The following is a 26293-nucleotide window of genomic DNA, read 5'->3' as shown; positions in this document are numbered from 1 at the left end:
AGGAATCTCATCCATTTCACTTGTGGGAAAACTGAGGGCTGAAGGGATTAAGTCACTTGCCTACTAAGGTCCCACGACCTTAGGTGAGACTTCAGTGCAGGAGGCAGCGTTCAAATCCAGGTACCCACTTGGCAGTTCCTGAGAACATTCTCTGCTGAGAACAATCCTTCAAGCTACTTTCTCAGGGGTCTCACTCCCTCTCCTAAAAAACTGAGCCCCCTTCCAGGACATTAGGCCCCCAGGGGATGAGTGTGTGTGTGTGACAGAGTGTGTGTCTGTGTGTGAGTGCATATATGTTTGTGAGTGTGTATCCTCTAAGGGGGTACAGTTGAATCTTGGTGACTGGGCATCACTTATTCCCTTTCCAAAAGGGCCATTTGTCTGCCCTTTCCAAAAGGGCCAAGCTAGGTCAGGGACCAACATGTCCTGGGGGCTTGTCATCACTGTTTATGGTGTATATGCATCCCACAGGCCATGCGGGTGCAGACGGAGATGGAGCTGCGCATGTTCCGCCAGAACGAGTTCATGTACCACAAGATGCGTGAGGCCGCCCTGAACAACCAGCCCATGCAGGTCATGGCCGAGCCCAGCAATGAGCCAGCCCCTGCTCTGTTCCATAAGAAGCAGTGAGGACCTGCCTGGTGGGGGAGGGGCGCTGTGGCTGGGGAATGGGAAAACATTCTGGAGTGGTGGGCTTCTGGGGAGACCCTTGATGAGGAAGTCAGAGTAACACTCAACCTTGTTGCTGTGGGAGGATACTGTTCTGTGTTCCTCAGTGTCATTTTGGTTTATTTCAATTCAGTTCAGCTCAATTTAACTCTATCCCAGCCCAGGCCAGCCCAGCCTAACTCACCCTACAAATGTTTATTTGGGTTGTAGGCCCTAGAGATAAAGAAGCTCCAAATGTGGCTGGGGAGGGAAGACATAAACACTTAAAGCACAGTGTTATAATAAATGCAATGGTAAACTATACGGAGAGAGGGGATGCAGTGGAGGGTGTGTGTCTTGTGTGTGTGTGTATGTGCAGTGGAGCGTCTCATGGAGGAGATGACATCTGAGCTGAGAGTTGCAGGTGCCTGGAGCCTTGGGTGGCTGCTCACCCATCTGTGTAGGTGTCCCTGCGGCTCCTCGTCTCACCCTTGGTCTGAAATATTAGGGTTTGGCTGACAAGGATGGGTGATGTCCATTTTCCTCAGGTTAGCGTGGAGTTATGAAGAAGGGGCTGTTTTTGGGCCACTTAGGTTCTACTCAGAGAACTGAAACCTCTTCAGAATGGTGAATATGCAGAAAGAGGTGAGGGCTTTGCCCAAACCGCTTGAGGACTCAGTTTAAAGTCTAGGTTCCAAGTATTATTCTGAAACGGCTTCTAGAACACAGAGAGAGAATGTCTCCTTTCCCCACCCTCACTGCCAAGCCTTGTGGTTCCCTGTGATGTGGGGGCTACTTGGACAATATCTGAGATTTTTCTGGCTGTTGGCCTACCAGGATTGAACAAGTCTTTTCAGGGTGAAGCTGAGGGAGAAACTTGGAATCACGCATACCTGATTACCACAGGTCCAGCAGAATTGGCCTTTGGGCGTTTTATTTGGTTACACGTGCCTGGGGGTCTTAGTAGCTTAGACTTCATCATTGGCCCCCAGTAAATCTCTATTCTTAGTAATGAATAATTATGACTTCCCTTGCTTAATTTCTTTCACTGTCTGTGCCCTGGGGCCTCTGCTCTTCTCACCAAAGGGGACATCTAATCTGGACTCTGCACACCTACGTTAGGATCCATTTGGTGTGTGACCAACTTGCTCTCATCGCCTGAAACCTGCTATGGTTTCCATCCAAAAGTGAGGGTCTTGGGAATCAACCAGTCTGGTTGTCCTGTTATCTTCTGGGATCCCAAGCTTCTCACCAGTGTTTTGGGGGATCCTGGAGCAAAGCTCTCCATTTGGGGGAGTGTCACAAAGTTTTCTTTACCACCAGGGGCCACTCTTGACCCCAGAGCTCTAGCTAACATCTTGAAGTCAAGTGATCCCACCAAGGCCCCATATTTTCATCTCTGCCTAGAGCATTCTCCCCCTTTTATCATCAGAATAACCCACTGCATCCCTGTGAACGTGTCCAGTGGCTCTGCAAATGTGCCAAAAACTTTGTCCAAAAACTCTGCAAATGTGCCACCTCTTTGCAAAATACTTGCACCTGGCATTTGGCTCTTCTTTGAGGATATTTGCTTCTCTAGAAGATTTCACAGGAAGACCGACAGGTAGACAGACAGGTCTTCAGGTCTTCCAAGCCCCCAAACTACAGGCCGAGACATGGCACCAGCCTTCTCCCAGGGACCCAACTGGCACATTGAAATGATCGTTCTTATACCCTCGTATATAGCCTCCCCCCAAACCCTCTTCCCTTCTTTGTCACTGTTGTCTGCCAATCACTGGTCATTCCTCCATATTCACGATCTTGTTTTTTCTCCCCTCTCCCTCAAATTTGGTGTTTTTGAAGTCTACTCACATGAATCATCTAATTCTCTTACTTCACATACTCTTTACTTACTCAATTCCAGGTGCCTTTCCATTTTCTCCATTAACTCTCTCCTGGCCACACCCTGGACACTCATCACTCATTATTTCTCCATTTTTGATGGCTAACTTTCTGGTCATTGTTTCCACCTTTTCACCTCTGTCCCTTTTCTCCAACCCAAATTACTATATGGCCCCTGTATACTCTAGAGTCTCACCCTCCTCCTCGGTTTGTCAGCCTTCCTTCCTTTTTGCCCATTCTCTCTCCCTGCCTGGCAGAGTCCCAACCCTGGGTTAATTCACCTGTCTTGCTTTTCCTCTGCTGCATCTGGAGGTGCTGAGTACAGATAGGGAAGACAGCACCTCTCTGAGCACAGGCCCCTCTATGGACTCCCCCTGTGGATCCTCCCTCTATGGACACTCAGCTGGCCTTTGGGTACAGCCCAGAGGTGCTTCATGTGCCTCTCATTGAGTCTTGCGCTTTTTCCCAGGAGCTATTTCAGGCCTTCACTTCTGTCTTCGAGTCTTTTGCTTTCAGCAGAACCTCATCTCCTACTTTATGGAGAGTATAGAAGCCAGAACATGGGATTCCCTCAATTTCCTCTTCCACGCATGGCACCAGCCTTCAGAGCATGTTGCGTCTGTGCTCATCCTTGCCTCCCCTCCTTCTCACACCAATGGAACAGGAGCCCCTCTCCTCCTCCAAAGCTAAACTCACCACCTGTGCTCTGGAGCCCTTCCACTCCTATATCCTCAGGGCCTTGCTTTACCCATTATTCATTCTCCACCCTGGATCCTTGACATTTCTCTGTCCACTGGCTTCTTCAATGCAGTCAATAAACTTGCTGGAGACTCTTTGATTGTAATCTTCACAGCTGTGTTTCTTTTTAAATGATTTGTCTCTCAAAGTTGTTACTTGCCTTTCTTCACTTTCCATTTCTTCCTGAACCCACTGAACGCTGGCCTCCTGAACGTCACTAAAATGGCTCTTACCAAGGTCAACTCTACTGGATACTTTTCAGTCCTTGTGTTGTTTGGCCTTTCTGCGTCAGTTGACAGTCCCAGCCCTTGATTTCTGGGACACCACTTCCTTGTGATGATCCTCTGATGTGGTTTCTCAGTCTTCTTCTCTGGCCCTGTTTCTCTGCCTGCCCTCGTAGGTTGGCATTTCCTGGAGTTGGTTTATTTCTTCCGGTCACTCTTGGTTCATTCTCATCTCTCTCTGCACACACTCCCTGCATGAGCTCAGCCAGGCCCTTTATTTAATCACCCCTTGAGGCTGTTATTTTTAAATTTGTATTCCCCGACCTTGCTCTTGAGTTGTTGCCCCACACACCCTCTCGAACAATCTGCAGCCACACCAAACTCAGCATGTACAAAGTGAAACTCTTTCTCTTTTCTTTCTCCCTCCCCCTCCATCTGTTCCTGCTCAGCACACCAGCTGAGAACTCCTGACTTCTGCTCTAGTTACTTCTCAAGTCTCTATTGTATCCTACACTTTAGTCAAACCCACTCACTCACCGGTCCCTGAGTGACCCATGTTCTCCTGTGCCTCTCCTTGAATTTCAAAACATTCTTCTTAAAATGCCTGCAAATTGCCGACTCCTAATCATCTTTCAACATCCAGTTTGGAAATCACTGCTTCCGTGAAGCCCTCCCTGAGTGCCTTAGATTCAGCTGGCTGCCTGTCTGAGTCCTCGTCTTACTCTTGAAGCCCCGTCATAACACTCTCCTCATGGCCTTTGAATTGCCCTTTTACTTGTCTGCCTCCTCCACCAGATTGTGAGCTCCTGGAGGGCAGGAGCTCTGGCCCTTCGTCCATCTTTCTATCCCCAGAACCTGGCACAGGTCCTGGAACTTAGCAGGTGCTCAGATAATGCGTGTTGAACGAATGAATGAAAAAGTGAATGAATTTGCTTATCTCAGAACAGAAAAGACCTGTAACTGTGTATTTTGAGTTTTTATGTTACAGCAGTCAACAAAGGCCATTAAATTCTCTGTGTTTCCAAGAAAATATGTGTGGCTTCTTTCTTTCTGACAATCTCTTTAGAACGGTGCTGTCTAATAGAACTTTCTATGATAATGGAAATGTGTTATATCTGTGTTGTCCAGTATAGTATGCACTAGTGACATGTGACCATTGGGCACTTGAAATCAGTCCACTATGAGTAAGGAACTGAATTTTTAATTTTATTTAATTTCAATTTAAATAGCCAGTGTGGCTACTGGCTACTCTATTAGTGCAGTGTTAGAGAGCACTTTAGTACAGTTTTAAAAATTATGGACACTGAGACAAATTGTTTAAGTTCATATCTCAGTGCTCCTAAAATTAGCCGAATGACCTTGGACTGGTTATTTCACCCTTGCCTCAGTTTCCTCATTTCTACCTATCATGTAGAGTTGCTATGAGAATTAGATTTTTTAAAGGTAAAGCACTTAGAGCAGTGCCTGGCCCATCGGAAGTGCTCCATGAGCATTCCAACCATGCTTCTGTTGGGGTGGTCCTTCTCCTAATCAAAAAGTGAAGCGAAGGGTAGAGACAAGCAGTGGTGTGTATGCCAGCTCTCACCGGCTCAGGAGAGCCAACTGTGCACAACTCTTCCCAACTCTGCATTTATCAACATCACATGGATAGCTTGACAGTGGCCATGGTGGGAATATTTACGCCGAGATACTTGGCTTAACTTTAGAAGAATACATTAATCCGTAGGGTTGTCAATCTATAAAAATCGGATTTACTACATGGGAGTAACAGAACAGATACTTAGAAAGCTGATCAAAGAAATCTTTATGTAAACTGGGGTGAAATCTGTGTTCTAAGACCTCTACCCCTCATGGCCATGCCAAACAAGGCCAAGGCCTCTGATTACTACCCTTCAGACTAAGCCACTTGCCCACCGCACCACCCATGTATTGACAGCCGCATGTATTAAAGGCCAGATATAGCCACTGCCTGGGCGATTTGCTCAAGGTTTGCTTCTCTAAAGGAGGCAGAAGGGAATCCGTATAGTTGGGGCAAACAGCAGAGAGAATAGCATGTTTCTGAGGGCAGTCAGAGTCCAAGCTTTTGGACCAAGGTGTGCACAGTTGTGGATGATAACGTCCAGTGTGTGAAGACAAACAGCCCTTCTGGAAGCTCTCTTGTCCCCTCCTGGCTGAGCATTACGTACACATTGCCCAGTCTCACATTGCCCACGAGGACCTCATCAGTCTCAGAGAAGCACAGTATGCGGCATGACCGCAGGCCACTGTTTGGGTCCACTAACTCTGGCATGAACACAGTCCTCATTATCAGCCTCGGCCTCCCCAGCCTTGCTTGGCTTGCTCTGAGAACCTTCTGGTCCAGGCACAGTGCTACAGTTTCCCAGATGTCTTTAAGAGTTGTGTTTGTTGCCTATTGTTGCTGTAACAAATTACCATACACCTAGTGGCTTCAAACAACACAGATTTATTATTTTATAGTTCTGGAGGTCAGAAATCCAAAATGGGTCTCACAGGGCTAAAATCAAGGTGTTGGCAGACCCGGGTTCCTTCTGGAGGCTCTAGGAGAAGAGTTTCTTTCTTGCCTCTTCCTGCTTCTGAAAACTTCTTCTAGAATGCCCACTGTTCTTGGTTTGTGACCCCCAGTTAACAATCACATCACTCCTGCCTTGTGATTCCATTGGGCCCACCAGGATAATCCAGGACAATCTTCTCAAATCAAGGTCCTTACCTTAATCACATCTGCAAAATCCCTTTTACCACGGACAGTAACGTATTCACAGGTCCAGGGGTCAGCACGTGGGCATCTTTGGAGGCCATCCTTCTGCCTACCACAGCAGACTTGCTATCAAGCCCTCAGTCTAGTCATGCAGGCACAACTACAAGGCTCTGAGCAGTAGACTTGGGCCTTGAATCCTGATTTCCAGGCTCCAGGAGAATGAATCTTCCCATACGTCACACTAACAGCCATGTCCAGTTTGCCTTCTTTTCTTCCCACTTCACCGAGACAGGGTTTGTAAGTTCTCACTTAGTCAACCACAGCCCTGTCTTCACTCCTTCCCTTCTGCTCACGTGTCCTGGGCAGGTGGTATGTGTAGAACCCCTTTGTAGACCCGGCACCTTCCTGAGTATAACAAAGAGCTGGGGAAGTGCTGGGAACTACAGTTTGAATCGGCAGATAGAATTCCAGATATGTGGTTTGTGTCCTTCGGTGGCGCTCACATTTGGCCTTGTAGGACGGTTCTTTGCACTTTGTTCACTGCCCGTCTCATTAGAGTATATGTTTCTTAAGGGGAAGGATTTTGCCTTACTCCTGATGGTAGGCACTTCATACTCAACCCGTTTACACCTGAGCTCATCATTTCCCTCCAGACCTCTGTTCCCCATCTCACCATCCACCTAGTTGTCCAAGATCTGGGATATTATCTTAGATGCTTCCCTCTCCTTCACCCCCTGTAGTGGGCTTCTGTAGGTTGTCTTTTCAGGCCAGCATCTCCCAGATTCTGATAAGAGTACCAACTCCTCCTCTAGAGACCCTCCTGTGTACCATGAAGTTCTTAGGGGGCTACTTAGGACAGATCAGTTCAGGACCCAGCCTGACGTACCACGGCACAGCATTTCCTGACACACCTGAGTGAGTCATCAACGCGCCCTGAGTCAATGGTGTGCTGGTAAATATTTAACAACAATGTAGAGAACACCCTTGATTTGTAACATTTGCTGATTTCCCGGGTATAAATACTCCCACCATGGGCAATGTCAAGCTACCAAGCTGTATGTTGAGTTGGGAGTTGGTGCCAGCTGCCTCCAGCACACCACGGCATGTGACCCCAGCTAGGCAATCAGACCTGTGCCAGGGCCCTCTGAACTGGAGAAGGAGGAGTTCCTGCTCTTCTCCGCAAATACAAGCTCTCAATTTGTGACCCCGGAGGTGCTGGTATTCTTGCTCCCTGCTCTTTGGGAAATTCTGGGAGAACATAGCTGGCATTGAGGGAGAAAAGGAAGTTGATAAGGAGAGAGAAGTATTGATGATGTTGTTGTAAGGCTTTGAATTCAGCTGTTCTTTCCAGTTACATGAATCAGCGAGCCACATATTCCCCCCTTTAATTATGGCCCAAACCAGTTTAAGTGGGTTTCTCTCACTTGCAACTAACGGAGTTCCCATTGTGCTAACTTATCTCCATCTGCCCCCTACATCCCCTCTCCACCTGTCTCTGCCCTGCTCTGTGCCCAGAAAGGCTGACCTCTGCTTGCTTGTTCAGCCAATGCGAGGCACCAGCAGCAGATGGGAAGACAGAAGAGTGAGGTGGGGTGTTATTCCCCACCACACCCTCTCTTCCCTGCCGCCTCCCTGCTTAACCAGGGTTCAGCCCCTGCTCAGTGGCTCTCCAATGGCTCCAGCTCTCACTGAGCTCTAGTAACACTCTCCCCACATTGCCCTTCAGGCCTACAGGTGGTAATGGCTTTCTGTGGTTGCTAGTCTCTGGATGCCTCACCTACCTTGTGGGCTCTCTTTACTCAAACCACACCTTTGTAAATAGTGCGTTCATTAAAATCTCAGCAGGAGAAGCCTTTGAGCGAGCTTTATTTCCTGTTGATACGTCCTTGACATGTATCTTTCTAATGTACTTCTCACATCTAATCACTATTGAATCACCATTGATTCGCATTCCTAAATGCTCTTGAACGTTTTCTACCTTGCTCCATCCTCACAGTTACTGCCTTGGTTCGGGCCTCCAACATCTCTTGTCTGGACCATTGCTGCAGTTTCTTAATGGTCTCTGGATTCAGCCTTGGCCCTTCCCATTGATCCTCGACACCAGGGCCAAAATAATTTTTCTAAGAGTGTATTTAGGATCAGGTTACTCTTGTAGCTGAAAGCCCTTCAATGATTCCCCACTGTCTCCAGGGTCAAGTCCAAACTCCTCACCAGAGTAAAAGGATATTCATGACAGAGACTCTACGTCCCTTCTCTGCCTTGTCTCTTGCCAAGCCCCCATTTATACCCCACCTCTCTGCCAAGCAAATACCCTTGGATGCTTTGAGAGTTGGCCAAAAGGTCACCTCCTCTGAGACATTTTCCTAGGCAGGCAGGGTCTGGAGCTTGTACACATTGACGTCATGGTGCAGATCATACTGTTGCCGTTATGGATTATGGGTTAGTCTCCTCCCTAGACAGCCAGTCTCCCGAGGATCATTGTCTCCTCCGAGCTTAACACTGCCCAGCCTTGATTTGGCTGAATGAGGCCAGGCTGTGTGGAGAAGACACATTTAATCCTATGTCTCTAAGTTTTTCTAGGAAGAAATACTAGGAAATCATGGGATGGTCAACATGTCTCTAGTATATACAGAAAAAGTGTTCCCAAGATTGAATATAGACTAAATTAGATACCCCCTTAAAAAAAATCGCTTTCTTTACGCTAATGGGAATCAGTTAAAAAAGAAAAAAACACCCAGCAATGTTTCCTTTTTTTGTGACTATAGACTCCAAAAACTGACTCTTTACAAATCAATCGACTCTCACAGGGAAGGAGCACCCTCTGTTAGTGGGCTGCTCAGAGGACAGGTGGCGAGGAGGAGGAAAGGTCAGGAGGGAAGAGGGGTCCAGGTAAAAATAGCTGATGCTGTCAACAGCTGTTTATTCAATTTATTTAAAGCAGGCTTCAGACCCAGAGTTCTCTGGGCACCTGTACACAATCCAAATTCAGCATTTAAAATGAATTCTCCTTTTCAGGCAGAAACCTACAAACAATCCCCTCCCAAACCCAGAGTTGTTCCCAGTTAAGAAGAGGCTTTGGGAATTTTGTCAGGTCCCTAGAGGCTTGTTTCTACTACTTTCTTCCACCTGTGGCTTGAGAGTCAAAGGGCCTCAGTTCCCCCATTTATCAGCTGGGTGGTCCTGAGCAAACCTCTTCTCCTCTCTGTGCCTCTCCATCTGCTCACAGAGGTTCTGGCATCACAGGGTTTCTGCTAAACATCTGAATGTCAAACCCAACTGCAGTTCCCTGAGGAATCTGAGTGGCAGTAATGATATGCTTCACTTGAATGGCACTTGCATTATTTCATGGGATCCTTATAAAAGCCACAAGAGAAGGTATTGTATCGCCTATTTCACAGATGAGAAAACTATTGAAAAATCATGGATTTATTTACTACAGCCATGTCTTCAAGCCCAATATTTTTATTTTAAATAATCTACTTTTAAAAATATTCATTGCTCATTAAAAGAAAAAAGTTCCACAAAATTAGTTCCTTGGAAAAGATTCAAACAGTATAAATAATGCAAAAAGCTCTCTTGACTTTCCACCCAATTCCTGTCCCCATCCCAGGGGTAATGGCTGTTATCTAGTGTTCCAACCGTGCATGGTCACATACATGTATGCATATCGCTATAAATAGATAATTTTGTTCCATGTTGTAACAAAATTTACATGAATGATATTATTGATATTGTTCTGAAACTTGCATTTTTAGAAAAAAAAAAGCCTTTGTCTTAGAGAGAGTTCTATGACAGTTCTTAAAGATCTACCTTGTTTATTTAATCTTTCATAGGTTATTTCAGAGGATGGCTGTACCACAGTTTGTCTACGCCCTTTTTTACTGATGGGCATTTGTTTCCAGTTTTTGGCTGTTGTGCCTTTTATACGCTTCTCTGTGTATGTGTATAAATGATTCTCTAGGGAGAAATACAGCAGTGGCATTGGTAGGTGTTAGGGAATTCACTTTGAAAATATTAATGGATACTGTTAAACGGTGCTCCAAATGGGCTGTACTAGTTTATATCTCTACCACCAATGGGAGAGCCATTCATCACATCCTTGCAAACACTGAATGTTATCAATCTTTTTACTTTTCACCAGTTTTATTTCTAAAATATCTCATTTTATATCCCTCCTCCCTGATTTCCATGAGACTAAGTATATTTCATATTGTGAATTCCCTAAAAATGTCCTCAACCCACCTTTCCATTGACTTATTGGTCTTCTGATTGATTTGAGGGAGGTTTTTATATTCTGTCTACTAACCTTTGTTGTGTGAGACACAAATATTTTCTCCCACATTGTTGCTTTTTTTTGAAAGTGCATTTACAGAGTCTTTTTTCATATAAAACTTTAAATTTTTGAAGTAGTAAAATGAATTAATCTTTTCCTTCATGGTTTTTGCTCTTGTCTAAGAAGGTCTTTTAAACTTTAGGCTATTTATCCACCATCATATTGTAGGGGAGGAAGACATTTCCTCTACCCTCTCTGGGTTCTTCTGGCCAGAGAACGAATTAAATTCACATGAGACAGAATAACAGGAGAAAATTAAACAAAGCTTTATAACATGTATACGTGGGAGAGGCTCAGGAAACCTGAGCAACTCGTCAAAATGGCCGAAGCCACCACCTTAAATATCATCTTCAGTCAAAGACAAAGGAGGATGTTGGGGGTGGAGGAGTCAGTTATGGGAGATTACCAGACAAGTACAGTAAACAAGGGTCAGGTTATTATGCAGATTTAAGTCCTTGCCTTCTGCATTGATAAGAGTTTCTAGAGATAAGGTCATCCCTCCTTCCTGGTACAGAGAGGGAGACACCTTTACAGATGGAGATTTCCTTTATAATGTAAATGTCTCTTAACAAAGGGGAAGTAAATTCTACTTTTCAGAGTGTCTTTCCTGTCTGCAGTTTTTTAAAAGTAACCAGCCCGAAATAATCCTCTTGCCAAAGAGACATATCTTGGGGTGGCCAATTCCAGTCCCCCACAATATCTATTTCTAATATTTCACATTTATTCATTTAGCTTTTTAATTCATCTGGAATTTAGTTTTGTGAATGGCATATTGTAGTGTGCTACTGGTGGTTGTGGTGGTTGTTTTTTCTGTGTCTCCCAACTCTCAGTTCTTACTGAAGCTCTGAAGCTCTCTCCTTAAGTCTGCCTCATTTCCCCAAATTATGGTCTCCCTTTTTTCCCCAGGACTCCAATCCATGTGGGAGAAGGAGGACAAATGTATGGAGAAAATATCGTGCAAGGCAGGAAGCCTGCATTCCAAGAGACTGGTGCACATAAAATGCCAGAGAGAAGGAAAGAGTGCTCTCAGCTGTGCAATCTAGAAAGCCTTCTTGAAGGAGGTGGCGCTTAAATAGTGAGGGGAACCAGAGGTTGTTTAGTTTGATTGGAATGTTTATTATAGGAAAGGCTGTGAACCTAGGTAAGGTGGGACAGACTGTGCTCAAGCAAGGGTCGGCAACCTATGGTCCACAAGTCAGATCTGGCTGCCACCTGTTTCTGTACAGTGTGAAAGCTAAGAATGGTTTTCCACGTTTAAAGGTTGAAAAAAAAGTGGGCCAGCCTGGTGGCGCAGCAGTTAAGTTCACACATTCTGCTTCGGTGACCTGGAGTTTGCTGGTTTGAATCCCGTGTGTGGACATGGCACCGCTTGGCAAGTCATGCTGTGGCAGACGTCCCACATATAAAGTAGGGGAAGATGGGCACGGATGTTAGCTCAGGACCAGTCTTCCTCAGCAAAAAGAGGAGGATTGGCGGCAGATGTTAGCTCAGGGCTAATCTTCCTCAAAAAAAAAAAAAATTGAAAAAAATCAAAAGAAGAAGAATATTTTATGACATATGAAAATGATATAAATTTCAGATATCAATGTCCACAAATAAAGTTTTATTGGGACACAGCCACGCCCATTTGATTGTGTACCATCTGTGGCTGCTTCCGTGCGACAACAGCAGAATTGGGGAAGTGTCCTGAAATTTATATTTTACACAGGAATCAAAATATAATGATGTACACCTGAAATTTATATAGTGTTATAAACCAATGTTATCTCAATAGAAAAAAAAAAGAACTGGGGAGTTGTGACAGAGGCTGGATGGCTCACAAAGCTGAAATTTTACTCTCTGGCCTTTTATAGAAAAAGTTTACTGGCCCCTGATGTAGAGATTTGAATGCAGGTTTAGGAGTTTGACTCTTATGTGCCAGGCAATGAACTAGGAAGTGTTATGATCAGTGCCGTGTTTAAGGAGGATGATTCCCACTGGGGTGGAGGTTTGCAGGTGAGAGAGAGAGAGGCAGGGAGATGCCAAAGTGGCCTGTGAAACAATCCAAGTGACAAGTAATGGAGTTTCAACTCCAGAAGTGAGAAGAGAGGAGGTGGGAAATGTGACAGGTTCATTCACTTAGTAAGCCATCTCCGTTGAGAGCTTTCTGTGAGCTGGGCACAGACCAGGGAGCTGAAAGATATGATGAAGGAAGAAATGCCCACGCTTGGCAGCTCTTCGGACATGAGGAATGAGCACCGTATGAGTTTCCTGGGGCTGGCATAACAAAGTGCCACCAACTGGGTGGCTTAAACAACAGAAATTTATTATCTCACTATTCTGGAGGCCAGAAGTCTGAGATCACGGTGATGGCAGGGCCATCCTTCCTCTGACGGAGGTAGGGAGGATCTGTACCGGGTCTCTCTCCTAGCTTCTGCCGGTTCCTTGGCTCGTGGCAGCGTAACTTCAGTCTTCACATGGCGTGCCCCTGTGTGTGTCTCCATGTACCCAAATTTCACCTTTTTATGAGGACACCAGCCATATTGGATTAGGATCCCAGCCTGCTCCACTATGACCTCATTTTAACTTAACTAATTACATCTGCAATGACTTTATTTCAAAATAAGTTCACAGTCCAAGGTTCTGAGGGTTAGGACTTTGACATGTGAATTTTGGGGAGATGCAGCTCAACCAAAAACAGCTCCCAGAGCCTGGGATAAAGTGCGGTTCAGAGGAGTCCTCCTTCTCCCTCATTCTGCCTCTGCCCATTGCACGGAGGGAGCTCCTACCCAAGCTTCCTCTGTCCTTCTGGTACCTCTTGTAGGCTCCTTGCTCAGCCCTCCCCTAAGGGGGTGAATTGTCCATTTGGGAGGGTCAGTGCCTGCTCTTTTCGTTCCTGTCCAGCATTCCTCCTCTCTGTCCCCACAGGGAACCACCCTCAGGGCCAGCACACTGCACACCCTCTTGCCCAAGCTCCTTGCCTGTGGGGATGACTAGGAAAGATCATTCTAGGGCTGTTCTACAGATCCAGCCACATCTCGTGTTCTTCAGAGGGTCACCTGAGTCGGTGTTTTGGGATCTGCTTTCAGGCTGAGAAGCTTCCGTCAGACCTGACCCGGCAGGATGGAACATGCGGATTATCAAGGTTTACAAAAATATAGGTGATCAGTGCCCACTGACACCAATAGCACCATCAATGAAAAGCCATTAAGAAGAAAAGACATTTTTTTTAAACGAATTCACTTTACTACCTTAGTTTTACACAGTAAAAGAATATGAAATGCAGACTTGTCTAAATTCTCTTGCTGACTCTCTTGAAGACGATGTCGCCCAGTGTCATGGTCTGAAAGTCAGAAAAGAAATCATGAAATGTTCATCTGCTGTTGAATTGTAAAAGATAACTAAGCCTACAAAATAGCCCCAGATATGCTAACATATAAAACAATTCATGGATTCCTCTGTTTTCTATAGGGCCAGAGGAAGGGTTGGCAATTTTTTCTAAAACCTCATGCTAAGTCTCTGTTACTTCACTTCCTCACTTGGAGAGTTATCCTGCCTTTTACTGAATCCCTTTCTATATCAATGCCTGTGAGAACAAGACCATCCAAACAAGTCCAGTCCAATCCAATTTCTCGAAGGTTCATTGAGTGCCCACTAGGTACCAAACATGTGTTGAACACCAAGGACACATGTACGTGGTAACACTTAGGCACCCAGCCTGGAACATGGTACGTTGTGCAGTTTTCCTCCTAAAGAGCTGTGAAGCACACAAAAACATCAGATTCATTGGATTCATCAGTTTTTGTGTTTTTGAGGGATGTTCCTTTCTCCCCACATCCCTCCCCCTTGCTGGTGGCAATGACGTGGGGGTAATGTCATCAGGATTAAAAAGGAGCCCCTTAGCTCCAGCAGCAATGGAATGGAATGGAAAGATCCAGGTTTGAATTCTGGTTCTACAACTCATTAGGTGGATGACCTTGGACAGGCCAACCTGTCTACGTAATCCCTCAACCTGCCTCCCTCGCAGGAGACGAGAGGATTAGCAGAGATGAAGCATATCAAAGGATGTTGGTCAGGACCGAGTCCAGGACAGGCTCATCTCTCACTCCCTGCTGGTCCCTTTCTACTCGGCTGTGAATGTGCCAGGGTAGGGGTTGGGGACTGTGTGTTTCCTGATTGACTCACACTCTCCCTAGTTGAGGGATTTCTCCACTTGAAAAGGTTATGATGGACCCCTGGGGTGGTGTTCTGGCCTCTGTTATACCCTAAAGCACACCCTGGGGGCAAAGAAGAGCCCAGGGGACATAACTGCAGGAGAAACACTGCACTACTCACCCCCAAATCAAGGACAGGCCCTGGCCGACAGCCAGGCACCAAGGCTGATGTGGCACACACAACTGGAGTGTGCCAGACTGAAAGCTGCTGTAAAATTGCCATGAATATGATTCTCCTTACAAATGCCAAAAGGGCAAAGGCATTTGTTGAGTGCCCTGGGTTTGCAGGGCAGGTGGAGGACTCTGTGGCTTGTTGGTTAGTGCTGAGGCAGAAGGGGAGAGTTATAGCTACTAATACCGCAATCTCATAAAACAGAAAAGGCAATGAAAGAGCCCAACTTTTGGCCAAACAAAGCCTTCCTTGTGTGTGGGTGCTGCGTCAGCGGGAGGGGCTGCTCCATGAATCAGAGGCCCACAGGAGGGAATGAATGGATTTCTGCCCTCCAGCCTGTGAGCGAGCCTTGTGGCTACATCCCAGCGGAGACCTCCAAAGGTGGGCTGGGCTATGGCTCTGCATGACCCTGGGGGTCGCCTCCTTCCGAGCACCTCTCTTACCCCATCTTATCTGGGTGTTAGTGAAGGAAGGGGAGAGGAGACAGGGGATGGCAATGTGGAGAGAAGGAAGTAGGGGAGGTTGGGGGGTTGACCCTGACCTGCAAAGTGGTGGTGGAAGGACAGCCTAAGAGAACTCAGGAGGAACCAGCTGGGGCCGCTGCCAGCACACGTGGGGCCTTTGGTGAATTAGAAAGGGTTGCCTCTTCCTCAAGATACTACACTTCTATCTGTTGGAAAACTACCCAAACATACTGCACTGGTTTTGTCAGAACAAGATGCCTTACCGGCATGCACTGCAAGATTGTAATAAGTATACAAATCTATACTGCCTATAGTGGGAGTGGCTCCCCCTAGGGTTGGGCCCTGTACAACCATGTATGGTAGCCCTGTGAGACAGACCCGGTTCACGGGAACCCTAGCTCTGCCATTTCCTGGCTATTTGTTGCCTCAGTTTCCCCATTTAAAAAGTTCAGGTTGTTGGGAAGATCAGAGATAACGTGTGTAAACTGCCTGGGACATCACAGATCCTCAGTAAGTGGTAGCAGAGATTGACAACAGGAAAGGCAGCAGGAGGGCTGTTCCTCACCCTTCAGCACCTCCCCCCACCCCGCCATCCTCCCCGCTCCAAGCACTGGGAGCCAAAAGCTCAGAGCACCAACTTACATTGGTGATTATATCACCCTTGAGTTCTGTCACAGACTTGATGCCTTTGATGGTTGACACCAGTTTATCACCTTCCATGTGAGTTATTGCCTGCAGGGGACAGAAGAGATAGCCTGTGAGGAGGAGTCTGGGGAGGGAGCAAGAGCCTTGCTAATGAAGTTGGCTCCCCTGCGTGGGTCTCTGCCTACAACAACCAAATGGCTCATCTTTGTATAATGCCAACACCCTAGTTCTCTGGCTCTAAACAGAGGTGAGGTGCATTTAAGAACTAAAGAGGGGCCAGCCCAGTGGCGCGGTGGTTAAGTTCACACATTCTGCTTTGACGGCCCTGGGTTTGCCAGTTCACATCCTGGGTGCAGACCTATGCGCTCCTTGTCGGGACATGCTGTGGTAGGCGTCCCACATATAAAGTAGAGGAAGATGGGCATGGGTGTTAGCTCAGCACCTATCTTCCTCAGCAAAAAGAGGAGGATTGGCAGCAGACGTCAGCTCAGGACTAATCTTCCTCAAAAACAGAAAACAAAAAAGACACAAAAAAAGCTAAAGAAAATGTCAGGGCTTCTTTTGTCAGCCTTTTAATTTATAGTATGTCATCTAGAAATCAGCATAGATACCTACGTGGTCTCAAACACAAGCACTAAAATACAATGGAGTAAAATCTCAATTCTCCAAGCTAATGGAGGGAGGTCGTAGCAAAATTCAAAATACTGGCCAGTTGGGAGAACACATCTTCTTGCTTTGGTATGTATTATTCCCTCCAGTACATTTATCTTTCCTATTATGGTCTCCTTTTCAAACTTTATGCATCTAGGAAGAGGTAACTGAAACCCAGCAGGGAGCAGAAGACACTGGCCAAGATTAAAAATTTGCCTCCAAAGTGGACAATTGGAAAAGGCCCATGGAAAACCCATGATGGCCTGCCCCTTACTATGGGCATATGGAGAGAATTTCCCTCCTAAAAAATTAATCACAGATTTCCCGATTGGTAATGTTATATCTGGAGGAGCAGAAATAGAGAGCGATCGGAAGAGGTAAAGAGTCCAACATGCTGAGCCCAACGCACGAAGTTGTCTGGAGGGGAGGAGTGAAGACGGCTGCTCAGTGACATGGGTTGGGCTAGGGTGTGTGGAGTTTCCAAGGGAGGAAGAGAGGCTCCTGGATTCTCAGCCCAGACCACCCCTGGGCAGTCTGAGGAAAACAGGAGTGGCTTCCCTACCAGCTTCTTCCCTAAGAGCTGTCTTTGTCCCTGGGCCTGTCACCCTAGAAGTGGGTTCAGAGATAAGATATCCATGTTGGGGATTGTGAGGTGGGAGCTTTGAGGGAGGAAGTCCCAGGGCCAGCCTCCAGGGAAAGTTCTGGAAGCAGAGGGTGGCTAGAGGGGGCACCTCCTACCTTGACCTTCTCCCCAGTAAAGGACTCCAGCTCAAACTCCTCCCCCAAAGTGAACTCGTGGTGGACCACTTTGGGCCCTGTGGTGATGGTGATCTTGAAGTGATTCCCATTGTGCACGATTTCCGAAGTCTCCTTGAGGTCCTTCCCCTTCTGGATGAGGTCATCGGACATACCTGGTGGAAACCATTTGAAGTTTAGAGACAGGCAGAGGTGGGAGTTGCAAGGTGGTGGTCATAAGAGAAAGAGATGGGGGGTGGGGTGGGGATGCTTTGTTTCCCCAGAGGCCACAGGTAAGCACTGGAGTCCTGTGGGCAACATGGGCCTTGACCTCTGAAAGGAAGGTCAGTGGCCTAGCTTGGCCTGACCTGCTCTGCCCAACAAAGTTGTTTTATAACTTGCCAGTTGGTTTATAAAATAGACACTCCTCTGGCCCGAAGAACCTTTCCTCTGTGAGCACCCTAGCTCTCACTCTCTTGCTCACTCCTCTTCCTTCAGTGCCCAGAGACTTTGCTCTCTGAGTATAAGAATTCCGTCCTCCACACCCATGGGGCCATACAGTTTATCTTCCAAGACAGGTCACTCCTGAGAGAGAAAGGGGGAGCTATTAATAATTATGCCAGGACAACATGCACACACCGGGACTGTGCCGGGCAAACCTCTGTCGTCAAGGCTCTTGAGGAAGATGTACCAGGAGTCCCTTACCCTGGGACAGGGCTTAAAAATGTCAGAGCATGTCCACGCTGTTACAGGAATTGAGGTTCATAAAAACCATGTGCATGACCTCAGAGGTGGAGGGTCCTGTTGCACAGGTGAGGGGTGTGAGAGGTAGAGATGTGGTGGGACTGGCCCTACAGGAGAGAAGCCAGTCTCTCTGCGGGCCCCAAAGGTCCTCCTCTCTGCCTTTGCTGTCTTCCCCACCCTTCTCCTTCTTGGCACCCTTCCTTGTCACACTACCTCTTTGCTCACAAGGTTCCCTCTACTTGGAGCACAATCCCCTCCCCCAGTCCCCTAGTGGACACCTGTTCATCTTCCAGGACTCAGCCTAAGGCCCACCTTCACTACCACCAAGACGTCCCCCTGACTCCATGAGCGTCACATCCTCCTATAAGTGACTCTGAGGGGGAAGGGGGTTAAAATGGGGTCTTTGGGAAGCCGTGGCTGCTTTAAATCCCAACACAAACCCTTCTCACCTGCGTGAACTTGGTCAGGATTACTTAACCTTTCTAGGCCTCAATTGCCACAACTGTAAAATGGGAAAAATAATACTCAACTCAGAGGTTTTTGGTGAGGAGTCAAAGGACACTGCATATCAAGGGCTTTGCACTGAGTCGGCCCTCAGTACACATTAGGGGATCCTTTATTGCATTGCTTTCTTCTCTTTTTCTCTGGCTCATTGCTATCTGTCTCCCTAGTGTCTGTCCAGCACGGTGCCCAGCAGCTGGTTGGCCTTGAAGGAATGAATGAACTGAGTCACATAGCGAGGTACCAGCAGAGGTGGCTTCAATCCAGATCAGACCCTAGTTCAGAGCTCTCCCTTTATCTATGGGGCAGCCTTGTCCAGTGAGTATAGCACAAGCTGCAAGTGACCAAAAAAGTCAACAACACGGGCCTGGTCCATGTAGACCCCGAACCTATCCTCCAATCCCAACATCGAGACCCTGAATAACCATCATTTGCAGGCCAGACCCTCGCTGCCATGATCCCAAGCCTTGGCGCCCAGCCCAGCACTCACCGACTGCCTTCATGAAGGGCTCAAAGTTTTCCTGGCTCTGCAGTTGGTACTTGCCGGAGAAGTTCATGGTGGCGACGGGGCTCCCTCCACAGCTGATCTGCAGCTCTGCTAGCCCAGCTGCCCGGTGCGGACTGATTTATAGGGGGGCTCCTTCCCTTTCGAATATTGGCCAGAGGTCAGTAGCTGTTGACTCCTTTATGTCCAGGTTCAAACATTAACTCCTGAGAGCAATGGTCAACGATTAAAAAAACAGGATGGGCACAGCAGACGTTTGCTCTAGTTCAGCAAACATTGATGGGTGTCAATCAAGTTCAAAGCCTATGGCCCTGTAGCCTTGAAGGTGCTACTCTCCCATGAAATGTGTGTGCGTGTGCATACATGTCCACACACACACATACACATATACATATATAGACACATATGTTCGTGTGTGCATATAGGTGTGTGTATCTAGATCTGGATATAGACAGAGAAAAATACTAAAGAATCCCTTTAAACTCAAAACCTCACCTTATTTACATAATCTTACGCTCTTTCCCCATCTTTATCATTACGCAAACTTAATTCTTACAAGGTTGTCATCAGCCCCTAGAGCTGTTTTTTTTGTATTCTGGAAATTCCTCCTTGATGCTTATAGGCTCCTCCACAGTCAGATCAGTCTCCTTTCTGAAGTGTTAGAGTGGGACATACTAAAGGCAGGGGTCAATCACTTAAACCAGCTGTGTGGAAGAATTAGGCAGAAACAAAGTAGGGTAAAGAAAGTAGGTAGTACCTGCTGGGCTAACCGAACCCGCCAGGGGCGCCCATGACTCCGTGCATGCATTCACGCTGCTCCGTCTCCCCTTCCTTCCCTTCCCCCCATATTCACCTCCTCTATGGATCCTCTGGGCTCTCAGAGCACTTTGCAAATATACTCGTCCCTTGGTATAGCAGGCTATTCGTTCCAGAATCCCCTGTGGACGCCAAAATCCAAGGATGCTCAAGTCCCTTAGGTGGCCTTCAGTATCCATGAGGTGAACAAACCGCGGAACGTCCCTTGGTTGAACCCACAGATGCGAAACTTACGGAAACGACTGTACCTACGTTCTAATTCCTACTGGGATTATTTCTCTATGTATTCTTTCTCATTGTACTTCTTGGTGTGCCTAATACCTGGCGCATAGTAGATGTCCAATTAATGATGGGTCAGCAAATAAAAGCCGTCCAAAGATAATGAGGCCACGGCTTGCCTTATTTATTTATTTTTTTTAAAAGATTTTATTTTTTCCTTTTTCTCCCCAAAGCCCCCCGGTACATAGTTGTGCATTCTTCATTGTGGGTCCCTCCAGCCGTGGCATGCGGGACGCTGCCCCAGCGTGGCCCGACGAGCAGTGCCATGTCCGCGCCCAGGATTCGAACCAACGAAACCCTGGGCCGCCTGCAGCGGAGCGCACGAACTTAACCACTCGGCCACGGGGCCAGCCCCACGGCTTGCCTTATTAAAGGAAAATAAGAGATATCGAGTAGTCAGGTTGGCAAACCCCTTCAAATCACTGAATCACTGGGGCTTGGCAGCAAGGAGATTGGGGGGTGTGTGTGTGTGTGTGTCTGTCTGTCAAACAGAGCTGCGACTTGGCTGAGAGTCCAGTGTGAGAGGATGTGAACAGGGCTGGCAATCTGTGACCCCAAGCCGGAGAGGCATCTACTCTCTCCCCATCCCTATCCATTTTTTCTCCTTCCTCTGCACCCCTGCTCTGCCATTCTAGCCTGTGCCCGAGTTGATGGGAGATTCCAGACAGAGCTCTCTCTGTTTCCTGGATGGTTCCCTCCCCTGCCAGGGGATCCCATCTGTTCTTACCTGGAGCACAGTCACCAAGATGCTCACTCACTCATCTGCCAAACAGGCAGTCCCCCGTGTCTGCGCCCTAGAACAGCTGGGCTGCTGGGGTGTCTGCTCTCGAAGACACATGCGCATGAGGCAGGGGACACGTGAGTGGATGGGGGATCAAAGCCACGGGAGCATGGGGAGCTGGGACTGACACAGGCATGTGAGCCCACGGTGCTGGCGCTCTATCATCACAATCTCCTCACACATACTCTCCAAAATCTCCAGAATTTAGAAAGGTGATCGAGAAAAGCACCTTAAAATTCCTCTCCTCCACCCACCTGCTCAATGCCAGAGCCCTTCTCCAGCATCTCTGACAGGTGGTGTTAGCATACACCCCGTCACAGAGAGATCACTACCTTCTGAGCAGCATGGGCAGAGAACACTGGTTGAATGTGCTGTCATGCAGATTCCGGCCCCAGTAAAGCTTCCCCTCTAAGTGGAGCGGGGTGCTCTGCTCTGCCCTCCCTGCTCGGTCCTCCTCTGACAGTGCCCAAGACACAAAGCACGTTCCAGGCCATGGGCTGGGCCTGTCCTTGGAGAACGTTGAGTAGGCTTGAATGCTGAGAACTCACGGCCATTTTTAGTCACCACAAATGCCCTAGCATCTGAACAGGAGCAGGAAAACTGGCTCAAAGGACGATAGGCGCATCCACCGGCTCCTCTCCTCTTGTTTTGAACCTTGACTATGTACCTTTTAACATGTCTCATTGTGTTGCGGGGTCCATATTAGATCCCAATCTCCTTCAGGTGGGACAATAATTTTTTATTTTCATATGTGTAAGGACGAGAAATATCCATTATCTCAAGAACTGGCATCAGAATTTCTCTTGGAGAGGAAACTGTGTGTGTGTGTGTGTGTGTGTGTATGAGTGTGTGTGTGTGAGTGTGTGAGAAAGAGAGAGAGAGAGAGAGAGTGAAATTGACTGGATAAGCTGCTTGGGAGAGTGAGTGAGACCCAAGATCTGAGTGTCAGCGCGGGCTGAGATGGCAAAGGAAGTGCTGCCATGCTGTGCAGGAGACCAGGAGAGGCCTGGTTGTGTCTTCTTTCTCCCTCCTAGCTGTCGAAGGAGAAGAAAGAGAGCAATGCAGCAAACAGAGAGGAGAGGGGCCAGGGAGAAGGTGTAGGGTGATGGGTCAAGACACCCCCAACGGCAGAGAGGCAGGAAGAGCTTCTAGGAGAGCTAATGTTGAATTTGAAGCTGCTCATTTGCTGCAAAGTGAATCCCCATGCATCCTTCTTTAATTCCCTCCCCAACTGCCTCAAATGCTTCAGTAAAATATACAAAAATATATAATACAGCAAAATGTAATACATGAATCAGTATGTGTGCCAGCGGTAGATGATGAAGGTCTGAGTTTCATTTCTGGATTGATGCCATGGGGCTGAGGCAGCATACCTAAAACAGAGTGTCCGTGGGGGTCCCCAGGATCCCCAGAGATCTTAGGGAGATTTGAAGGAATTCAAGATAATTTTATCCAAATCCTAGCTTACTGCGCAATCCCAGATGGCATCTGGGTTACGTAGGCTAATCCTCATGGGGTAATTGCTGGTGTGTCTGTCTCATGACTGTGCAGTAGGTGAGCCCAAGGCTAAATTCAAGTCATACCTGAGACCCCACCTACCCCAGCACATACCCTAAGAATTCTTCAAACACTTGTCAGGGAGCAAATCATTAAAAACTTCCTTAAACGGAGAGCATAGAAGCTTTGCAGTCTGAAACCAATGAACTAATCACCAAGGAAATGGCAATGATAAGGCCATTTACCAGCCCCCATCCCCAGCCATCAGGTGCTCTGTCTGGGAGGACCTACTTGCAGTGCCCTGGATGCACCATGCTCTCTCATGCAGCCACGGCCTGCCCAACATCCCTCCTCAGATAAAGGGATACCTGGCACATAAAGTCCACATCCGGACCCTCTCCCCTTGACTGCAGATGTCAAATGACACGCCCCACAGTGCTGATCTCTGGGATCTAAGGTGGAGAGTGGAGGAGGTCGTGAAAGTTTCTCCACAGGGTGTGGCAGCACCAATCCCAGAGGCCTCTCGGGAGCCTGGATCGGCTACGCCTCTTCTGGTGTCTGAGGAAGAGCAGCCCTGGGAGCCGACCCTCCTGCCCAGCTCTGTACTTCCTGCCTACGTTGTCCAGGCAGCACCCGGGCATGACTGACTCAGGCTGGTCAAGGGGCTGGCACAGACATTGAAAACCAGACAGCTCCAGCGTCAAATGGACAGCCTGATAGATGGGAGAGGCAGGTAGACCGAGCTGACAAACACGAGGCTAGGACTTCCTCTGTCCCCCAGATCCCAGACAGGGAGATTCTTAGGCAACCCCCAATGGCCTCCTTTTGGCCAGATTTTGCGTGAGTGTGTGAGTCTTCAGGCCTCAGAGGTTGGTGGCCATTTCCAAATTTAACACTTGTAAATAGTTTTCCAGAAAATCAAGAGAGGGTAATGACATCTCCTGCCCACAAGCTAAGTAAACACGAGAAGAGATAAGCTTAACTGCAATGACAAAGTTCAAGTGGCTTTCAAGAAAAAAAAAAGATTCCACTCCCTGGGCACAGCTTCTGATTTTTATCTACCCAGAGACTCCAGCCCCGCTCCAGCCCCCACTAGACTTCTCTTCTCATATTCCCTACTCAGATGAGCAGCATGGAGGTGTGCGAGGCGAGGTGACATGCCTCTTGGTGGCCAGGATATGAGTGCCATTGATTTTAGGCCACGTACCTTTGCACTTGGATCTGAGCCCAGGGTGTCTCTAGTGCCAGTCTGCCCGTTTCCTGGATGTTTCAGGAGGTGCCCTGTGAGCCCGTACTTCTGCTACAGGCCGGGCTGAGAAGAAGGGCTGGGTTTGAACCCAGCTCTTCTCAGGATCACCTGATGTGCGATCCTGGACAAATCCCTCAGCCTTATGAAGCTCCACTTTCTTATCTGTTAAATGGTCGCGACATTCTCTGCCTTGCGAAAGCGCTGTGTCAACAGTCAAGTCCCTCAGGAATGTGCAGCTCATATCAGAGGGAATTAGAGAACTTTGCATTTGCTTCTGTCAGGTGCTCAGGGCACCCCCCCCCCCCAGGACTAATTTTTCTGTTTATCTCCTGTTTGGGGGACAGCTTTCCCTCTCATCTCCCTGGGCCGGTGGGGAGGGTCTCCAGTCCCCCGTTTGCTATGGTGCAGCTGTACTACCAGGCATCTCAGTTCCCACTTTGTATCTGTTGTGGGCCCGTGGCCTTGTCTCCTGCTCCTGAGGGGCATGAAAACCCACACTCCTGGCCATACAGGTCAATTTCCCGGCAACCATCCCGGTGCCCCAGCCCCAGCTCATTGCTTACTGCTCTGACTCTGTTCCCTCTGTGTTCCTGGCATCTGAGGACTTTTTCTTTCTTTCTTTCTTTCTTTCTTTCTTTCTTTCTTTCTTTCTTTCTTTCTTTCTTTCTTTCTTTCTTTCTTTCTTTCTTTCTTTCTTTCTTTCTTTCTTTCTTTCTTTCTTTCCTTCCTTCTTTCCTTCTTTCCTTCTTTCCTTCTTTCCTTCCTTCCTTCCTTCCTTCCTTCCTTCCTTCCTTCCTTCCTTCCTCAGCTGTATACCTGAAAACCTGTTACGGTTCAACCTGCACATTCTAGTCATGTGGAAGGAAGAGTTTTCATCAGTTCAGATGGCCATGTCACGGGTCCTGGAAATCTTGTGTTTTTATTATGCGTGGCTTTAAATCCTTTTGGTGGGATTTCAGGATGTACATCCTTCAACAAAAAAATTTTGAATACATTCTTAAGCCTTGTTTTTCATATGCCTATTCTGTCGGTTCTCAGAGACAGAATTCCTTAAAGATATTCCTTCGAGAATGCCCCTGTATCGACTGTCCAGTACCTAGAATGGGACCTGCCTTCAAACCGTTCAACATCCTTAGTGTTTTCAGAGGTCTGCCTGCTAGCAGAACCCACCAAGGGGCGAAAGTGCAAATATGTCAAATGAAAATTATGGGCAGTGGTTTGCACCGTAGAAGGTATCACACTACACAGACTCCACAAACAAACGTATTTAGCAAAATTTCCCTTTACACAATAACTTTTTGGAATCTCCTTGTTGTATAAGTAAGACTTTCCTATGATCTACTGTAGGGCCCCCACTGAGTCCTCCTTGACTGGACACGGTAGAGTGGAAAATCCTGCGGATTATGTGACAGGCAGTGGAGATCATTTGAGGCCTGATGTAGTCAAGAAGGAACTCAAAACTTATCTGCAAAGCTGGTTCATATTGTGGCTGTAAAAGCTACTAGTGTTTGCTTGTCCCGTGTCCCTGTGTCCTTGTGTCCCTTGCCCTATGAGGGTTGAAAGCTGGTCCAGTTGTCTGCAAAGTCAGCCTGACCCTTCAAGAGAAATTTCTTCCAAGCAATCTTTGGCCTACTTGCCTTCCCCACCCTGCAACCCTGCCTCTTACTGCCTTTAGAGTCATCAGCCCTTCAGAGTCAGGACGGCCACTCTGCTGACACCCCGCAAGGCTTGGCTCCACGGTTCCCCTCCATACAGCCCTCCTGAGGTCTCTGCCCTCTCTGCTCCCCTAGACCAACGTCCCCAAAGGTGGTTTCTATTCTATTCCATTACTTTTATTGTATCAATAGTGATAAAATAACAGCTTCCATTAATTGGACACTAAGTAGGTGCTTTCTCTGTACTATCTCATTGACCTCTCCAAATAATACTATAAGGTAAGCATTATTATCCCCATTTTTCAAATCAGAAAGCTAAGGTATAAAGAGGTTTGTCGCTGCCTCCAGCTACCCAAATAGGAAGTTTCCAGATGGGAACGTGAACCCAGGCTCTTGGACTCTGAGGCTTATTTTTTTTTACTTTGATTGTTTCCATATTATAATTTTTAAACGTATACTTTGGTTACTGTCTTGAAAATTCTTCTAAACCAGAGCTTAGCAAAGCACTTTCCATGGAGTACATACCCAGAAAATGTTGCAAGGACAATAGTCCAGGAGTTATTGACCTCTTGCGTACTCATGGTTGGGTTACTCTTGGTTCAGAAATGTCCTATTACTCTAGGCCAAATAACCCGATAGTCCATGTGGATAAAGAGAGATCACAGAGATATGAAAGATCTGATATGCTGGTGTTCAGTAGAGGAGGAGTGCAGAGCATATTTTACTGAATTCTAGTTCTTACCTTGTGAAATTCATGCTGGTGTCACATTTTGAAACCACAAAGGAACTCACTGTCTACCAGGGAGCACTGAGGGAGTTCAAGCTACTTTTTGAATAGAATGAAGTATGAATAAACTTTCAAAATA

General features: G+C 47.3%; 2 protein-coding genes across 3 annotated transcripts in view; one reads left to right on the top strand and one right to left on the bottom strand.

Moving 5' to 3' along the window:
- SMYD1 (SET and MYND domain containing 1) overlaps positions 1–4512 on the top strand; it is a 43867-nt gene extending 39355 nt beyond the window's left edge. For both annotated transcript variants that reach the window (XM_046660097.1, XM_046660096.1), the window contains one exon: positions 472–4512. In XM_046660097.1, the coding sequence (XP_046516053.1) occupies positions 472–630 (159 nt within the window). In that variant the 3' untranslated portion in view covers positions 631–4512. The remainder of the gene's footprint in view (positions 1–471) is intronic.
- Positions 4513–13746: 9234 nt separating this feature from the next.
- FABP1 (fatty acid binding protein 1) lies at positions 13747–23830 on the bottom strand. Its single transcript, XM_046663594.1, has 5 exons — positions 23731–23830; positions 19136–19356; positions 17404–17576; positions 16012–16101; positions 13747–13862 (listed from the first exon to the last, which is right to left on the bottom strand). Exons 2-5 carry the CDS (start codon positions 19200–19202, stop codon positions 13812–13814), a joined length of 381 nt encoding a protein of 126 aa, XP_046519550.1. The 5' UTR covers positions 19203–19356; positions 23731–23830; the 3' UTR covers positions 13747–13811.
- Positions 23831–26293: the final 2463 nt, after the last annotated feature.

The sequence above is a fragment of the Equus quagga genome, chromosome 5 (assembly GCF_021613505.1).
Source record: "Equus quagga isolate Etosha38 chromosome 5, UCLA_HA_Equagga_1.0, whole genome shotgun sequence".
Taxonomy (NCBI): Eukaryota; Metazoa; Chordata; class Mammalia; order Perissodactyla; family Equidae; genus Equus; species Equus quagga.
Note: the sequence above shows the minus strand (reverse complement) of the source record. Positions and strands in the feature narration are given on the sequence as shown.

Excerpts from the sequence above, each read along its gene's own strand:
- FABP1 (XM_046663594.1), bottom strand. The coding sequence starts at position 19,202 with ATGAACTTCTCCGGCAAGTACCAACTGCAGAGCCAGGAAAACTTTGAG. Across the intron at positions 17,577-19,135 it reads GCCCTTCATGAAGGCAGTCG|GTATGTCCGATGACCTCATC; the intron begins GTGAGTGCTGGG and ends GGTTTCCACCAG. Across the intron at positions 13,863-16,011 it reads AGGGTGATATAATCACCAAT|ACCATGACACTGGGCGACAT; the intron begins GTAAGTTGGTGC and ends TCTGACTTTCAG.